Source organism: Vidua macroura, chromosome Z (genome assembly GCF_024509145.1).
Source record: "Vidua macroura isolate BioBank_ID:100142 chromosome Z, ASM2450914v1, whole genome shotgun sequence".
Taxonomy (NCBI): Eukaryota; Metazoa; Chordata; class Aves; order Passeriformes; family Viduidae; genus Vidua; species Vidua macroura.
Window position 1 is genome coordinate 77,058,993 of NC_071611.1, and position 18,151 is coordinate 77,077,143.

Consider the following 18,151-nt stretch of genomic DNA (forward strand, 5'->3'; position numbering starts at 1 on the left):
ATGTCTGCCGCAGCAATAGCAAAGGCCTTGCTGGCTATTTCCTACTTTTCCATTTCACAGCTTTCAAGAGCTAAAAGCTCCCTTGTGCAGAGGCACTGTGCCTTGCAGATAGCAGCCATGGAGGACTATCAAATTCCTAGGCAAACAGAGTTCTGTTGAATTAGCCCATTTTAATCTGGCCGGAGTGCCTTAGAATGCCATTGCTAAGAATGCTGATGATTTCTCCTTCCAAGAGGTGGTTGTAGATGCCAGGAGAAAGGAGGTTCTAAACGATAGGTAACGGCCTGTCCCTCATGTTTCTCTCTTGCCACAGATGACAGAAGCAGCAGCAGTCTCTGCCCCGGCTCCCTCTGCTCCTGGAGAAGAAGCCAAAGAGGAGCAAAATGAGCAAGACGACCACAAGCCTGCAGCTGTGGTCACAGCAGAGCCTGATGCTTCCGAGAGAGTAAGTGCCAGTTGTGGGTGGTGCTGTCTTTAGTGCAAGGCAGAGCTGCAAGTTTCTGAGCAGCCAGCACTTGCTGTTGCTGGCTGAGGATGCTGAGTGCTGGAATCCCGCAGGACACGGCCATTTCCTGCAGGCAGGGACAGCTAGAAATTGGCCTTTGGCCTGTCACCTTGAGGCACCCAAGAGCTGGGGCCTGTAGCTCAGCTTCTGCCTGCTTGGCTCAGTGAAGCTCTGTCTCTGGGCTTCTGCAGGGCCGTGGCCAAGGGCACAGGTGCTCGTGCTGGAGGTCACAGGGCTTTCTTTGGTTGTTTTCCCTTTTTGGAAAAGTGTGTTTGGCTTGTGGAAGTGTTCTGCAGTTTTCTGCAGCAGTCCTTCACTTGTACAGTCTCTTATGACCCGGTGGTCTTTTGGCTTTTGATAAGCTGCAAGGAGATGATTGCATTGTCCATGAAGCTGGGGTAGGCCATTCTTGTGAGGTGTGGCCAAAGAAAGCAAGTGCCTCGTTGGGAAGGCTTCTTGTCAGGCAAAAACAGAAATGGCAAGTTTCTGTGGAGAATTTTGGGATGAAGCCTGCAGCTTTGGGAATGGCATTAGTGGCTCAGGTGGGGGTGAAGCTGCAAGTCCTTGACTGCTGTCTTGTGTTGCTGAGAAGAGGAAGGACATCTTGGAATTGTGGCTGCTGTATTTGAAGTCAAAGGGGCAAGTTTGTGGTGGGGGAGCTGCGTGGGCCCAAAGGACCCAGGGGTGCCGGTCAAGAGCAGCTGAAGGTGGGCCAGCGCGTGGCCAGGGAGCCAAGAAGGCCAAGGGTGTCCTGGCCTGTGTCAGCAAGAGTGGGGCAGCAGGAGCAGGGCAGTGAGCGTCCCCCTGGGCTGGGCAGCGCTGCGGCCACAGCTGGGAGTGCTGTGCCCAGTTGTGGGCCCCTGTGAGCAGAAAGTCCTTGAGGGGCTGGAGCGTGTGCAGAGGAGGACACGGGAGCTGGGGAAGGCTGTGGAGTGCAAGGCCAAGGAGGAGGTGCTGAGGGAGCTTTAGCCTGGACAACGGGAGGCTCGTCAGGGCCCTTCAGGCACACTTCCATAAATCCCTGCATAATAGTGTTCAATACAAATGCTTTTTTTTCTGGAAATATCTTCTCACAGCATTCAAGTGCTTTTGACACTTGATTTGGTCACTCTTTCATCTTTTGGTTTCTTCCTTTGTTAGTTGGACATGTCCTGTTCAGTTTCTCATTTTTTAGGAAGGGAAAGCTATTTTCCTCCATGTTTCCCGTCCTTTTCCAGCTCTTGTCGATATTCTGCTAGCTTTTTCTTTTGTAAGGTGACATTTCTGGAGGATGCAGTATTTTTGCATGAGATCACTTTGTTTGGGACAGCGAGCTTGGTGCAGAAGGAGCTGTTCTGGTGCCAGGCCAGTCAATAGGGCCTTGCACTTCGCGTTCATATTGACAGTACCTCTGCCTTTTTGCAGCCCAGGGAATCAGTAAATGTGGTGTTTGGGAATTGAGCAGGAAATCATTGCTCTTGCGTTCCAGCTGGTCCTCAGAGATCAGAGGAGCTGGAAGGAGCTGGGCTTTATTTCTGCTTATAGCCCCTTTAGCACTCTCAGTGTTGTCAAGTCCAAGAGAAGCACTTGGCCGAGCACAAATGCTGCAAGAATGCCATTCCCAGTGCAATGCTCTGGATCTGGTTGCATTCCATAAGGACCTAAATGCTCCAGATTCCCCGGGAGTGTGGTTTATTGAAGCAATAGGAGAGCAATCTCAGGAGTGCTGCTGATCAGGGCAATGGCTACCAAGTGTGTGTAGCAACAGAAACGATAGGAAAGAGAGATTATAAGAGTGAGTTCTATCTATCTATCTATCTATCTATCTATCTATCTATCTATCTATCTATCTATCTAATCTATCTATCATTTGCATAATTGAATCTTCTTGGCTCTGGTCCAAAGTAGTTGGAGGTGCAAAGTTCACTTAAAGCATCCCTTTCAGGAGAGGATTAGAGACACGTTCTGTTGACCGATTCTGAGCAGGCAGAGCTGTTTTCCCCTCCAGATATGGTGGGGTTTTTTTTCCCCTCAGAGCTGTTTTCCACCTCCAGCCTCTTCTTCCTGAAGCCCCCAGTTAATTTTTTAATTTTCTGCCTGTCCCAGAGAGGTGGAAGTATTCCATGTTTTAGGTGGTGAAGAGAACATGAACTCCAGAAGTGTCTCTCATAAAGGGTGAGCTCACCCAGGAAGCCACCTGCAGAGGCAGGATGGAGCTGTGGGACTGGGCTGGGTGTCAGTCACTACTGAAAGACAAACAGGACATGGCAGGAGCAGAGGGAGGCCCTCACCAGACCCCTGAGAAATGCCACACCTTCCCTGTCAGCTGCCTGAGAGGCTGTTGGAGCTTCAGCCCCAGATGGCCCCTGATTGTAGTGCCAGGGTCACTTTGGAATCTGTGCCTCCCCACGGGCAGAGAATGACCCAGGAGAGCAGCAGCACAGTGCTCTGGGAACGTGTGAGCCCATCAGTCCTTGAGTCTTAGCCCACAAATGTCCTATGGAAAGTTGAAACCCATCTTCTCTTGCTTTCTGTGCAGATCCTTCCAGAGAAAGAGCAGGAGCAGATTGTGTTATCAGAGATGCCATGCCGGACTCAGGGAGAGCTGAGAGCCCGAGAGCAGGAAGAGCAGCTCAGGCAGCAGGTGGAAGAGCCACAGGAGAATGGCCAGGTAAGCCTGACTCGCCAGGTGTCAGAGGGAAAGGGCAGGAAGAGGGGCATAAAACAGAGCTCTTGGGAGTGAGGAGGCCAGGAGTCCCAGAGGCACTGAAAGCACAGAGCCTTGGAATCTGCAGGGATCAGCACTGGGACAAGAGGGTTCCATTGGAAGCAGGTGTGGGTAGGGAAGGAGAAAGAAGTGGCTGAATAAATGTGATTTTGAGGCTGCAAGAGGAAAAAGCTGAGCCTTATGGCAGCTCCCAGTCACTTGCTCTGCATTTGTGTGTACAGAATATCAAGGCAGAGCCACAAGCAGAGCTGCCCGAAGCTCAGAGTGCCATCACAGAAGTGAAGAAGAGGAACCAGGAAGAGACGAGAAGAATTCAAAAGGAGATGAATCTCCATCAGCAGAGGGGTGATCAACAAAACCAGGTGACTGAAAGAGTGGCAGTCACTCCACTTGTGAAAGATCCTCTCTCTTGTATTTTACAGAACTTGAAGGAACAGCTGGACACAGACTTTCAGAAAGCTCACGCTAAGATCATGGCAAGGGAGAAGAGGCAGGAGGAAGAAATGAAAATCATCAGAGAAAAACTTAATCCCCTCCCTCAGGCTCTACAAAAGCAAGTGAGTGAAAGAGGGATAGCCACGGCAGTCACCAAACTGGTGGTTTCTGCCCTTCTGGCCTTCCCAGTGCAGAGCAGCAGGGAGCGGGGTGATGCCTCTGAGTGCCATCCTGCTCTAGTGTGTATCACAGTCACTCAGAAGGACATTTCCTGGTGTGCTGAATCTCAACTGCTGCCCTGGACAGTGGGACTTGTCCTTTGGCCTTTTGGCCAGCAGTCATCCAAATTGATTCCTGCTGGCCTGTTCCTGCTCTCCTTGTTTCTTGAGGTGTTTTTACAGGGGAATATGGTGACCCAGATGGAGGATTGAAACAAGCTGTCTGTATCCCTTGTAAATCTGTTCTTTCCTCACAGTCAGTGACTCCTGACTGACAGGGACAAGCTGTAGTCTCTGACTGCTTTGTTCTGTTTGACTCGAGGTGCAAGTGTTGACATCTCACCGGGCAGCCGGCAAAGACTTCCGGCAAATGAGTGGCACTGAAGAGCCCCGAGGCTGGCGTGAGGCACAGGAAGTGTCCCCACCAAAGGTGCTACAGGTTGGGCATGACCTGAAGATGGTGCAGGAAAAGAGGACACAGTGGGGGGAGGCCGAACACTTGAACAAGGAGCTGCAAGTGTATCTGAAGCCCTTGGAGGGGGAAAGGAATCCTTGAGTGGAAGTAGAATGGTCATTGTGGCAGTGATCCTTCAGAAAATCCATGAAAATGGACCATGAATCTGGCCATCCACTCGAGTAGAACTAGCCTTTGGTTTTGACCCATCCAGTTTGAGAAGTGGACATCAGAAAAAACCCACTTAAGAGCCCTGCATGTTGCTGACAGCACCTTCCTAAGGGCTTGCATTTGAAATGGAATCTCAGGCTAATCTCTGCCAGCCACCTTTCTGACATAAACTCATTTCTTGTCCCAGATCTATAAGGGCTTTGTCACCAAACCTGCTGCTGCAGCAGCATGGTCTAAAGGAGCCTTTGCTCCCCAACCTGAGAAGTGGAGCCGGGGCGGTTTGTTCATCTCCAGTGCTGACCCAGCTGCTGCTCAGCAACAGGAGATCAAGGATGACTCCCTGGAGCTACGGAGTACGTCTGCTGTATTTCTTGTCTGAGGGACAGTCTATTGTGTGCAGGTGCCAGCATAGCTGTACCAAATGTTTTTCCTGAGTTTGGTGTCCCAGGGACATTTAGAGACATTTCCCCACAGGAACTGCTGTAGAAAAGCAGTCTCTGTGCTGGCCACCTGTGCCGCAGAGCTGTCTGCCTCGTTGTTGTTGTTACCCAGCCGAACACAAAGGGTTCAAAGCTCCAGGCTCTGGGTCTGCCATTTGAATCTCCTGGAAGCTGGGATCTCTGCTTTAAAGTGAGCATCTTGCATTTTGTTTCCCTCAGGGAAAATAGTGAACATGGAAAATCCCGTGATGAAATACACGGAACTGGAATATATTGGCAGAGGGTGAGTCCAACCACAGTCACTTCTACATAACCATGGGCCAGGTGTTTTTCTGGTGGAATATCTATGCAGTGTGAAGTCAGAACAGCTGCAAACAGACATCTATCCCCATGTTCAGACACTGGGGATAGATTGTCCCATCTCTCAGTGCTGCTCCGAATTCGTGAGTGTGCCCAGAAGGCATTGGCAGAGACACCTCCATGCTGCCAAGTTCTTGCCTGCAGCAAGGAACAGGACCTGGTAGATCTCCTTGTCTCTCAAGTGTGGGACAGTTCTGTGTTAATTTCCTGAGCATTTTTGTATATCTCCAAATCATACAGCCACACTAATAAAAGGGGAAGAAACGTGCTTGCCTGAAAGAGCAACCTACTCCCTGATAGCTGTCAGATAACAGTTCTCAGGAACATTTCTTTCCAAAAGATTGCTGAAGGAAATACTCCATGGTCAGGATAAAAACTGCACAGTTTAGAACCTGAAACCCAAGATGAAAGAAGGAGCTCTCCTTAGGAGCTGAGGCAGTAAACAGCAACACTTCAGGGACAGGCCCAGTGCCCATGCACTTGAGAGGAAAATGCATCATCTGCCTTCGGGCAGAGCCGCCTGCATCCGGCAGGTTTTAGGCATTTGCAGCTGAGATCTCCTCTGTGGACTGGCTTTCACTGCAAGATCTGAATGTCTTCTCCTTTCTTTGCTGCTTTTTTGTTTCTAGGACTTTTGGAGATGTTTGCAGAGCACTTGACAATGCCACGGGAGAGCAGGTAAATGTCAACATCTCCCGCAGGTCCTCTGGTGTGAGCAGCTGTGGCTGGAGTTTGAGTAGAGCTGTGCTGAAAAGGCACAAGAAGCACAGACTGCTACCAGCCTGCAAAATACATTTGGGACAGTCTTTGTCCTTCTCAGCTGCCAGAAGGAAGGCAAGGAGGGCAGCAGTTCCTTTCACAGAAGGATGTGCTCATTCGCTCTCCATTGCTAAAACAAAGGTGGTGCCTTTGAGCATCTCACTGCTCTTTGGGGCTACGGCTTCAGAGTCCTGAATTCTCATTTCTGCGTACCAGCAAATGCATCTGAAAGTTACTGGTAGTTCCTTAGCCACCTGCAGTGCTGCACTGGAGAACTGCACGTAGGGAGAGATCTGCACGGCGTCCCTAAAAGCCCTAAGTCCTGCCCATAGCCCGAGATGTATCCACAGAGTATTAAGGCATGGATAACTTCTTCTGAATCCCAGACAAAGCAGCAGGGAGTGTGCTCAGAGCTTTGTGGGTGATAGTTGAGACACCACAGTTACCAAGTGGACAAGGCAAAACCTCAGTGGCCACGTGTCCTGTAAGTGGCCTCCAAGGGAGCAGAGAAATGGGCTGTTGCAATGTCAGTTCCTAATTACTGCAATGCCCAGTCACAAGGCAGTTTGGCACAGCTCGGCTGTGGCATTGCAAAAGCACTCGCTCCATGTGCCTTGCGGTCTTGTGCTGCCAACTTCTCAAGTTACTGATTTTCAATGTCATTTTAGGTGGCCATAAAGAAAATAAATCTCCAAGAACTGAGGAAGAAGGAACTAAGAGTCAATGAACTCATGCTCATGAAGCCAAATATGAATTCCAATCTGGTCAACTATTTAGACAGGTGAGTTGTTGTGAATGTTTGTTTACATATTGCAAACATGCATGGTAAAATTCCACTTTCTTCACTGGCAGAAAATAGAGCTGTAATTATTGGTTAATTATTATTGCTCTGCTCATCTCCAGTGGATGGGAAGAGAGTGCATCTTGTCTGCATGAGTCTTCCCCGGTACACAGAGTTCTAAAATGATTCAAAAACCTGCATCACTCATATCTTACTGAATCAATAGCCTGTAAATTCACAGCCACCACATTGTTTTGGGGCTTGATTTTTTTCAAGAGTCCTCTTACGTCCAGATAAACTAACATGGATTTCCCTTGGATTGTGTCCCCTCTTTTCCATTGCTTTGCGTGCCAGGAAGACTAGGTGCTTATTTCCAGAAACACGCAGTTTGACAGGTTTTTGATCTGTTCCTAACCTGCAGTTTTTACTTGCTGGCTATTGAAGACATCTCCTTTTTTCACAGCTGTGCCTTTCTTCTTGAGACAGATTGCAAACAATGCACAGCCTAGAGGGAATGTCTATTCCTTTTATTCTATCCTTGTCACAAAGGGACTTGGAAACAATAGTCAATCAAGAAAACAACCTAGCCATGCATGTCTATCTCCATGCTCTTGTTTCCTTCTTTCAGCTACCTTGTGGATGGGCAGCGCTGGCTGGTCATGGAGTACATGGACGGAGGCACTCTGAGCGATGTCATCAGCGAGACCTACCTGTCTGAAGACGAGATGGCAGCCATCAGTCGGGAGGTCAGCAATCCCACCTGTGCTGCCCAGGGCTTGGGCAGGATTGTCTGGGAAACAGGGCTCCGACCTGGAGTGATTTCATGTGCCAAGCTTTGTTTCTGTGTTGCTGGTATGCTATGGGCAAGTAAAAGCCTCTCAAGTGAAATGCCTGCCAGTGCCCCTGCACTCACAGCAGTTAGTTCTTGTACTCATATCTCCTACTGTTGTATTCTCGCTCTGTCTCTTGTATTTGTATTTGCTGTTCTCCACCTTGCTTCCCTAAACTTTCATCTCGAGCCTGTCTGCACTGCATTCCTTGCCTGTAGAAGCAAATGTGCTTGTGGCAGCATTTGAAATGATCAGCAAAGAAAAAAGAGAGACTCATTTCTCTCAGTCCTCAACTGAAAAGGACACTAGTGCAGCCAAAATGCTCTTTGCTTCAGGAAGGTGACTGTTGTGATTCTTCCAAGTCTGTGCTGAGGCCAGCAACAAAACCTTTGTCATGCAGCCTCCCACCCCAAAGTGATCCACTTCACACCAAAGGGAGGGACTTTTTCTTTCTTGGCAAAACCCCTCACTTGTCCTCTGCATGGAGAAAGCACATCCACAGCAGCAGCAGCCATGCTGGCTGGTTTGCAGGGGACAGTCTACAACAACAGCAGCTGCTGTTGCTCTTTCAAAAGCTGACATGCCTTTCCTTAGAAAGATCCTGCTCTGCAAGTGGTGGAGCAGCAAGCTCTTCCTCGCAATGGCACTCTGTTCTGCCATTACTCACCATTCCCCTGCAGAGGGAATCTTTTAGAGCTGTTTCCTTTCTTGTATAATGAAATCACATCATTAATTTTTGCCCTCCTGTTTCTGTTTTCTCTCTCAGTGCCTGCAAGGCCTGGATTTTCTTCACTCGAACCATGTGATCCACCGAGATGTGAAGAGCAGCAACATCCTTCTCAGAACCGACGGCTCTGTCAAGCTGGGTCAGTGTATTCTTGGTCAGGTGCAGCATTCCAGGGACGTGGGCTGTGGGGCTGCTTTGAGTGATTTCCAGGTTCGAAAAATTGGTGTTGGTGGCAGTGCAGGGCCCCCCACTGTGAGCTGATGACACAGTTGCAACGTGCACAGAGGTATAAGGAACCACGAGAAGTCAAGAGTGGCATTGCTCTGTGTGTGTCCCTTCCAGAGGGAGGGAGCTACAATGTAAAGCTTCAGGGGAATGCAGGCCACTGCTGTGAGCAGCCTTAAAAAAAACCTGGGATATTTTGGAAGTAGCCAATTCCATTCTTCCTTGGCTAAAGCCCCAAGGAAACCAAGCGTGGACAGTTCTCCAGGAGACTCATCAGCACATTCTTAGACTGAGAGTGGGGAATTCTTTTGCTTGATTTCCTAACTTGAGCTGGCTTTCATGGTTTGTTGTTTTCTCCACAGCTGACTCTGGCCCCTTTGCTCAGCTCACCCCTGAGCAGAGTCGACGGAGCTCAGTGGCCAGCACTTCTGGGTGGATGGCGCCTGAAGTGGTGACAGGTCAACCATGTGGCCCCAAAGTGGACATATGGTCTTTTGGAATCATGGGCATCGAAATGGCGGAAGGAGAAGTTCCTTACTGGAATGAAACTCCTGTTTCGGTAAGGTGCAAATACTCACTGATCCTGCTTGTCTTTCTCACCTGTCCCATGGTCAGTGTGCCATTGGACAAAATCCCATTGCCATCTGCTGGCACCACTTCCACCAAGGTCCCCTTCTGAAAATGTCCCTGCAGCACATCAGCATCTGCTGTTGATTTGGTTGCATCAGAAGGGAAGTGGCAGTTCAGAAACCTAACCAGTTCAGAAACCTGCCATTTTGGCCTCCAGGCATGCCTGACATTTCTCATTTGCTTTTTGATCCCAGCTTCTGTTGCTGAAGGACAAGAAATTTTCAGTGGAGAGTTTAGACATGTGATAAATAGCCTGAGAAATGGAGGTTAGACCTTCCCAGTTTCAATTTTATAGAAAAAGAAAAAGAAAAAAAGAAATAGAAAAAAAAAAAGAAAGAAAAAGAAAAAGAAAAAGAAAAAGAAAAAGAAAAAGAAAAAGAAAAAGAAAAAGAAAAAGAAAAAGAAAAAGAAAAAGAAAAAGAAAAAGAAAAAGAAAGAGAAACAACCACCAAAGCTATGCCCAAGTAGTTTTGTGTAGGAGCGACGGTGGGTAGGACAGTCAGGGTGGACAGAAACGAGAGATCTTTGAAGCCAGGTCTTGGAACTTTTGGTTTATTGCAAAGGGCGTGGCTGCAGGGGCCCTGTTTGGAGCTGCCAGCCACAGCTCGGAGCAGGCCCAAAAGAGGAGCCCAAAAGAGAGACCTGAAAGAGCGAGGAAGTTCTCGTTACAACCCAATAAATCTTCTTCTATGCTGAATATTCTAATTGTCACTAACCACTCTAGTACAAGGTACAGATCCTATAGCATTTACTTACAGCCTATAGGAATCATTACATTACCATACTGTGTTACATTTTAAACCCTAAAAACTACTCTTTGCACCCCTTCTGCCAAGCTAGTAGGGCCTGCTCTGACCTTTGGACCTGTCTGCAAGCAGAGGGTATTGTTTAATCAAAAGGGGATTACCTTCAGCCAGCCATACCATTGTTTTCCAGTTGCTCAGTAACTAAGGCTAGTAACTATCTCAAAGCTTACTTTCATTTCAATCTCGCTTATAGTTTCCATATTCTAAAAATCTTTTGACAGGCAATCATATTTAGAAGGTTTTCCTGTTTCATCTTCCCCAACAGTTTTGCTTTCTTGTTCTTTTTTTAACCACAGCACATCCATTTTCTCCAAACTATACCATCTTTTCCCAATCCTGTGGGTCTTCAAAACTTTCAGGCTTTCAAATCATCTGTACATTGTTCAGTCTTGCGTGTGGGTGGCCTGGATAAGTTTAGGATGTGTTTTTCTCCGACTGCAGTTAGAATTGTACACTAAACTCTTGGCTGTTTCTGGGTACTTTAACAAGTTGATGAGCTTGCAGCCAGGTGCCCGGGGCTGGGATCCAACGTGGGCGGTTGACGCCGGTGCTGTGTTCCTTTACCACAGGAGCAGGGCCACCCCTGGCTTGCACAGCTCTAAGGACAGTGAGGACTCCAGCTCCCCACCATGTCCAGTGGCTGAGCACAGCTGCAGAGAAACAGGATAAAACCCTCTTTCTAACATCTGATGGTGTGGGAAAAGGAAAGAAAGCTGCCATAATTATTTATACTCAAGGGGAGTGTGTTTGCTGTTTCAGGCTTGGAAATTTTCCTCTGGCTTGAAGAGGATAATAACAAAGTCTTTTTGGTCACCATCTATTTCAGTGCCACCAGCACAGAGCTGTTAGTATTGTGATGGGCATTTTTATGGAGACCAGGCCACAGCCTGGTGCCATGGAGAGCCAGCCAAAACCTCCCATTTCTTACCCGACACTTTCTGCGATGGGGACACAATTAATGCATTGATTGAGTATCCAAATGAGCAGAGGGTGACCATAGGGATGGCACTTCTTCTGATTTGACCTTGAAAAGTTTTCCTTTTGCCACATAAAGAAGCTGAAACTTGCAGCTGAGAGACAGAGCTGCAGGTGGCTCCTGTGTGCCCAAGCAGGCATTTTCATCCCAGTACATTTGTGCAGGCATCTTAAACTGTCTGTGTTGAATATGAGATTGCAAATGTTTGTTTCCTTACCCGAGGAATACCTGGCAGATTTCCTTTCTTGCCTTCCACGTACCGCTGTTTTCTAGAAGAGGACAAGAAGCTCGATGAGTTTTGGTTTATGACCACTGTGCTTAAAGGGACCAACAAGCACTGCAGAGATGACTTTCATGTACTAATCCTTGGAAATAGCAAAGTTAGTGTAGCAGAGTCCTTCTTCTCAAAAGATGTCAAGCTGGTGCAAATCCTCTGAAAAGGAAACATGCTTTGCTGATGTAGTTCCCACTAACTAGGTCAGTCAATGAAATCAGCTGCCAAGGCAAGATCTGCTGAATGTTGGAAAAGCTGTGGCTGCATCGGGGTTTGGGTTTTTGGTTGGTTAAGGAAAGTCATCTCTGGGTCTCTGCCAGGGCAGAAACTGCCCTGCACAATGGAGCTTAAACAATGGGATCTGAGAGAGCAGTTACAGATGGGAAAGAAGCAGCTGGAGCCTTATGTTTCCTTTTCCTGCAGGCTCAACTCCTGATAGCCACAGGAGGGAGACCAAAGCTGCGGCAGCCCAACCGATTCTCGCCTTGCCTGCGTGGCTTCCTGAGCTGCTGCCTGCAGACAGATGAGGCATGGCGCTGGTCTGCCAAGGAGCTCCTGCAGGTAAAATGCAAAGGGGCTGCAGGTGAAAGAGTGTCTGAGGGATGGGCTCCTCCTCCAGTGAGGTCCAAGGCATCAGATGAGCCCCCGTTCCTCCTCACCTCCACTCTTGGTGCTGTTCAAATGAAAACAGTGAAGAATCCTAGACTGGGCTGGGCTGGCAGGGCCCTGTGAAGATCATCTGGTCCAAGTGTCCTGCAATGAGCAGGGACATCTTCAAAGAGATCAGATTGCTCAGAGCCCTTTCCCACCTGACCTGGAATACCTGCAGGTATGGGGCACCTACAAGCTCTTGGGACAATCTGTGCTGGTGTTGCACCATGCTCCGAGTAAACAAGTTCTTCCTTAGACCTACACTTGATCCCCATTTTGTTTAAAAATATTTGCCCACATTCTATTGTAATTGGCCATGTTAAAAAAGATGTCCCCCATTTTCTTCAAAGCCACTCTGAAGTCTTGGAAAGTGGCAATAAGGTCTCCCTGGGGCCTGTTCTTCACAAAGCTGAATAACTCCACCTCTCTCCGCATTTCCTGAGAAGACAGGTGCTCTGTTTTCTGGCTGTTTCTGTCACCCTGTTTTGTAATTTGGTGGGGTGTTCCATTTTATCGAATGGCAAAAGAACTGAAGTAGAGCAATGCAGGGTACACAGCCATGAAATGGTGGTGGAGGAACCCAAGGAAGCCAGTCCTGGCAGAGCAGTCTGGAGAGATTTGGCTGTGGGCAGGAGGGGCTGTGGGGGGCTCACTGTGAGCCTCTGAGGGGCCCTGGTTTCTGCCCCCCACCCCACCCTTAGAGGTTTCTGGCACGCAGACAGGGGCAGCTGAGAGGGACTTGTCCCAGCCCCATCTGCTGCCTGGCACGCTCAGGCAGAGGGGAACTGGCCCAGGCTTACTGCCAGGCTGTGTGGCAGAGAGGGAACTGCAGCAGCCAGCGCCACTCGGCTGGCCCTGCTGGGAAGGAAGGTGCCATCCAGCACAGGAGGGGCAGGGCATGGAAAGGTAGACACTGCTCTGTCTCCCTGTGGAAATTAGCATGGTGCCTGTCTCTCAAAGACAGGGACCTATGTGGGTCATTGGAGTTTCCTGAAAGGAAGAAACCCCAGGGACAGAAAGCACCATTTCTAGAGCACTGGCAGGGCAAAAATCCCAGCTAGATGAAGACAACACAATAAAGAGATGAATGGGATTCTGGGCCAGGTTTGCCTGTGATGGCAAGGTCCTGCACATAAAAGATGGAGGTGCAGATGGTCCCATTGGTCCTCTTTCTGCATCTTTCTAGGAGCCAGAGGAATCCTCTGAAATACTGAGCTTGGAAAGTCACGGTTCATTGGTTTTTGTTGTTTTTTTTTCTTTGGGCAGCATCCATTTGTAACACTTGCTGAGCCTGCGTCCTGCCTGGTGCCACTGATTGTTTCAGTGAAGAAGAGGAAGGAGACAAGAATGTGATAATCACATCAGGACCATTACCATTGACTTAGAGTAGGATTGTAGGTTAGGGTTAGGGTTAGGGTTATGATTAGGGTTAGGGTTAGGGTTAGGGTTAGGGTTAGGGTTATGATTAGGGTTATGATTAGGGTTATGATTAGGGTTAGGTTTAGGGTTAGGATTAGGGTTAGGGTTAGGGTTATGATTAGGGTTAGGTTTAGGGTTACGATTAGAGTTAGGGTTAGGGTTAGGGTTAGGGTTAGGGTTAGGGTTAGGATTAGGGTTATGATTAGGGTTATGATTAGGGTTATGATTAGGGTTAGGGTTATGATTAGGGTTAGGGTTAGGGTTAGGGTTAGGGTTAGGGTTATGATTAGGGTTATGATTAGGGTTAGGGTTAGGGTTATGATTAGGGTTAGGTTTAGGGTTACGATTAGAGTTAGGGTTAGGGTTAGGGTAAAGTTAGGGTAGGATTGTCTAATCGGACTTGGAACAATAGGATTGGAAATGAATAAAGTTTCTGAAACCACACCTCACCTTGAAGTCCCTTCTTCCTCACTCTGTGAATAACCTCGAGATTTCCATATGAATTGTCAGTTGTTTCCAAAAGGTGGAAAGTGACACTTATGGAGTCTTTGGCACAGTGTGAAAGTGGGGAAGGCTCTTCTTCATTCATCTTCTCCAGACCACGCTGCCTTTGGAATACGGCCCACTGGTCTGTTTTTGCCCAGCTGTGGTACTTCTATTTGAGGCAGAAAGGGCAATGGCATCTGCAGGAAAAACCAAAGGGGGAGTGGGGAAGCCAAACCATCCTGTGCTGATGCAGGCCTTCAGCTGTGACTCCAGAGCACTTGGGCGCTTGCCACTTGGATTTGTATCCCTAAGTGCAATGTCTCTGGCTGGAGGAGAGCCTTGCTCAGCTGAGAAAGCAGCAAGATCAGAGAGGGTGCTCTGAAAGGTCTCCTGCGGTGCAGAGCTGTCAGCGACTGTGAGGTGAGAGCGGGCCCGGCCTTGCCCGGGCTGGAGCCGCAGCAGAGCCCCGGCAGAGCCCGGAGCAGCCTGAGCCTCGGCAGAGGCAGGCTGCCAGGAGGCCCTTGTAGCTGCAGGAGGCAGCAGCCCGGCCCTGCGTGCCTCTTCCTGGTGTCATGAATGAGGTGCCATATGTCAAGTTCAATAAACTGCAAGATTTAAACTTTAGCAGCAATTTTAATTGAGGTATAAAAAAATATAAAATAATAATAAAATCAAATATAATGAAGTAGTTTCAAAGAGAAATTTGGCAGTGGTTCTGATAAAGCATAAGCAAAACCAACCGGGGGACAGGGAGGACCTCTCACCCTGCCGCACGTACAAAAGGCAAAAGAATCCAAGGACAACTTTTATACTGTATGCTAATACATATTCATCAATAGTTCCTGTAAATCTCCTCCCAGTTTTGATTCTTGAAGTCTAAGTCACCATATTACACAGCGCATGTTCCCGTTGTTGCTGGGGGGTCTTCTGGACTCTTCAGGGGTCTTCTTGGATGAAGGCCGATGGTCTTCCTGGCTGTCCTCTGAATAACCTGGCAGGTTGCGCATGCACATGGAGCTTGGTGTTACATAAGTAAGCATTATGTTCGTGTTTTGGGTTCTCTATCTGGAATTATATCAACTGCTTTGTCTTCAAGGCTGTTCTTGCCTAAGAAGAAGTTGCCTAGACTTTTATTTGTCTCAATGTCGATTCCACTCTTGGAGGTTTTCCCAACTTTGTCCTTCCCAAGGCCGTTTGTGCTAAAATATCTCAATACTCTATCCTGGATCTTATGAACATCTGCGAACATCTGTTTTGTGATGCTAATGACATATCCCTTTCCCCTATTACTTTTTAACAAATATTTTCTAAAATATCAATATAGTTACAATTATTAGCACAAATCATCTTCATTTATCACATCTCCATCTGGCTGTGTTTGAAGGTAGAGGGTCAAAGCAAACTCCCTTGGTTCCTCCCTGAGCCCTGCCCAAGAGGAGGATGAAACCAGATGTGCCTGCACTAGAAGTTATGGTAGCTTGTTTATTCAACAGTATAAAATCTGGGCCCTCTCACAGCAAAGTTGGCAGCCTGGCCTGAGGGTGGGCGAACCACATAGGAATTCCCCGTTACTGGGAGTGCTTCTCCAATCCTTTGGTGTGACAGGGCATCCCCAGCTGACGTGTGTGTCAGGACAATGGTCAAGTATTAGGGTAACTGGTGATGTGTCTTTCTTCATCCCTACAGGCAATCTTTTGTAGCAATAATCGGGTGCATTGCTTAGCTTATCCTTCTGTACTTCTTTGCTGCTTTGCCCTACAGGAAATGACACTTCTTCCTTAAGTTGGTGTGGGTGTCTTTGGTGCTGACCCTGCCAGCAAGCCATTCCCTTCAGAATTGGACTCGGTGGATCCCTTCCAACACAGAACGCTCTGTGATTCTGTGATCACTTCTACAAAGTTTGCTCAGAATGACTTTCAGCTAAAACACTTGAAACTATTTGCTGAAATCAGAGTTGGTAGATAGTTCTTGATGGTAAACAATGGAGGGAGAGAACAGCTTCATGTGGTTTTTTTGGGGTGTTGCTCCAATTTTGTGGGTTCCTCCCTCCATTTTGGGATATCGCACCTCCGTTTTGGGGGTCTCCACCCAACGATTTTGGCTTCCACTCCTTCCACTTTGGGGCCCCCCTTTAATTGTGTGCACCCCATCCCCATGTTCCACCCATGCCCAGCATCCCCAGTGTGCACTGAATGGCCAGCAAGGGACTGGGGAATGCTGGGACCCACAGTGATGTCAGCCATCCCTCCTGGTTACACACAGGACTCCTCGGCCCTTTTTGGGCTGCCCTGGAGTGCCAAGGCCACGGTGAGGAAATGTCTTTGCTGCCATGCTGTGCAGGATCTTGCTTGGCTCATTATGGCCTCATGTCCCCTGTGAAAAGAAGTGATACAGCACCAGCACCAATCTGTGTTATCTCTAACTGGAAACAGCTATTCTGAAACAGTCTACAACAGCATTTCAGTTTACATAACACATTATGTTTCTTACTCCATCATGTCACATGATTAATTTGGGTGAACTAAGTTTTTTCCTAACCTATTTCTGTGTTTGAAAAAAAAAGACCTTGTTATTAAGGACATATGAGTTTCCCTCATAGCATCAGGTATTACTCCTTTCCTATTAATGAAGTCTTTGAAGATATCCAGTTCATGCCACAAAACATCTTGATCTTCCTTGTTGCTGTCAGGGATTAATGAATATATAAATCCAGCAAAGTTATCACACTTGTTGCACAGTGCCTTTAAAGTACATTAACTGATGGCAACAGTTCTAATTGTTAATATTTATTGTACCTTGATTACGTAAGTCATTACAAGGTAAAGAGTTCCTCTGGCATTTTATTAACTGAAACTGCTTGCAAGTTAAGCATGCATACACTCACTGGTCTCATATGGTCTCAGTCTCTGCAGATTTCCAAATTACATCGCTCACATTAGTTCTTGCTGGATGACCAGGGCACTGTAGTATGGAGCCAACACACTTCCATACTCTTCCAAGGCATTTAAAGCAGAAAATATTGCACCTATCCTTTCAGATGCTGTCTGCTAAGCCTCACAGTTGGCCAGTTCTCACAATTTTTAAACTAAGCCTCACAGTTGGCCAGTTCTCACAATTTTTAAATTAATCTCCCACTTCTAGTCTAATCTAGATAACACTTTATCTTTTGTTCTCATCTTAGATGCATGCTTCACACACTAGCTTTCTTTCTGGATCAGAAATTCACCCATTCCTTATCTTCTCCCTGCTCATTGTGAACAATTTTTGGTTTGGTTGAATTGAATTTTTCCTGCTATCTTTTCCTTCTGGGCATCAGCTGTAGTTAACTTTTTTTGCATTTGTACCAGTCCCAAGAAAACCTGGTGCAGTGGTTTCTGACTTTCCCTGATAACAAAGCAAAGAATGTGAATTGCAGATGGCAAAACCCCCACATTTAAAAGACAAACTATGCTGTGCAGCAGAAAGTACAATTCCACTTGAAGCATCCCTGGTGTGAGGGGTATGTGGTGCCTAGAAAGTTGTGAAGAGAACAAGGAAGGAGGGCAAGGAGTGAGAGTTCTGTACTGCTGTGAGTAGCAAAATAGATTTGATATTTCTCAAAAGAAATTTTAAAAAAGTTTGTATATTTTCTGTTTAAGACTGGGGGCTTTAACTGTCAATCCGTTGGGTATTTCTCTTCTTATGCAAGTTAAATAAATCTTTCGTTTTTCAATATAATTTATAATGAACAATATAAATTTTTCCATAATGCCCTGATTTCTAAATTCAAATAAGCATATACAAGACAGTCAATGCCAACGTTAATAACAATGCTGTAGCACTACTAGCTGCACTTAATCTCCAACATTGATATACCCAAAATCAGACATCTCTGAAAGATGAGCAGGAGACACCTGATTTCCAGAGATGCCGGACTTTTCAGAGTTTTCACCAAATCAACAGGACACCTAAGTTCTTGTGATCTCTGAAAGTCAAGTCTACCTCAAATCAGATGTTGAACAATAGAAAAAGAAAAGCACTGTAAACCTCTCCAAATTTACCTAGAAGTGGTTTTGCAGTAGAAAACAGCTGAAGTCACTGCATAAAAAGATGCCAAATGACCAAAATCAACTGACCAAAAAAATGGAAGAACTTCCTTCTAGATAACATTCAGCCCTAGCATTTTCAATTAACCTCTTTCAAAACCCACTAACAAAACAGTAAGTTAATTTGCAAGCAGAAGTTTTAATTTAGTAACATTCCTTTGAGCAAGGTAGCCAGGGTGTGCAATGCAGAACTTTCTCAGCATCCAGAGCCC

General features: G+C 47.1%; 1 protein-coding gene across 1 annotated transcript; it reads left to right on the forward strand.

Annotated features, from left to right (window-relative positions):
• The first annotated feature begins 294 nt into the window (after nucleotides 1–294).
• LOC128822396 (serine/threonine-protein kinase PAK 3-like) lies at nucleotides 295–9,487 on the forward strand. The gene is made up of 8 exons (XM_054004094.1): nucleotides 295–445; nucleotides 3,024–3,155; nucleotides 3,434–3,769; nucleotides 6,718–6,830; nucleotides 7,459–7,576; nucleotides 8,427–8,526; nucleotides 8,975–9,171; nucleotides 9,437–9,487. Exons 1-8 carry the CDS (start codon nucleotides 314–316, stop codon nucleotides 9,485–9,487), a joined length of 1,179 nt encoding a protein of 392 aa, XP_053860069.1. The 5' UTR covers nucleotides 295–313.
• Nucleotides 9,488–18,151: the final 8,664 nt, after the last annotated feature.

Coding starts and splice junctions, on each gene's coding strand:
- LOC128822396 (XM_054004094.1), top strand. CDS start 314: ATGACAGAAGCAGCAGCAGTCTCTGCCCCGGCTCCCTCTGCTCCTGGA. Junction 7,577..8,426: donor TGGCAGCCATCAGTCGGGAG/GTCAGCAATCCC, acceptor TTTCTCTCTCAG/TGCCTGCAAGGCCTGGATTT. Junction 9,172..9,436: donor GGAATGAAACTCCTGTTTCG/GTAAGGTGCAAA, acceptor TTTTGATCCCAG/CTTCTGTTGCTGAAGGACAA.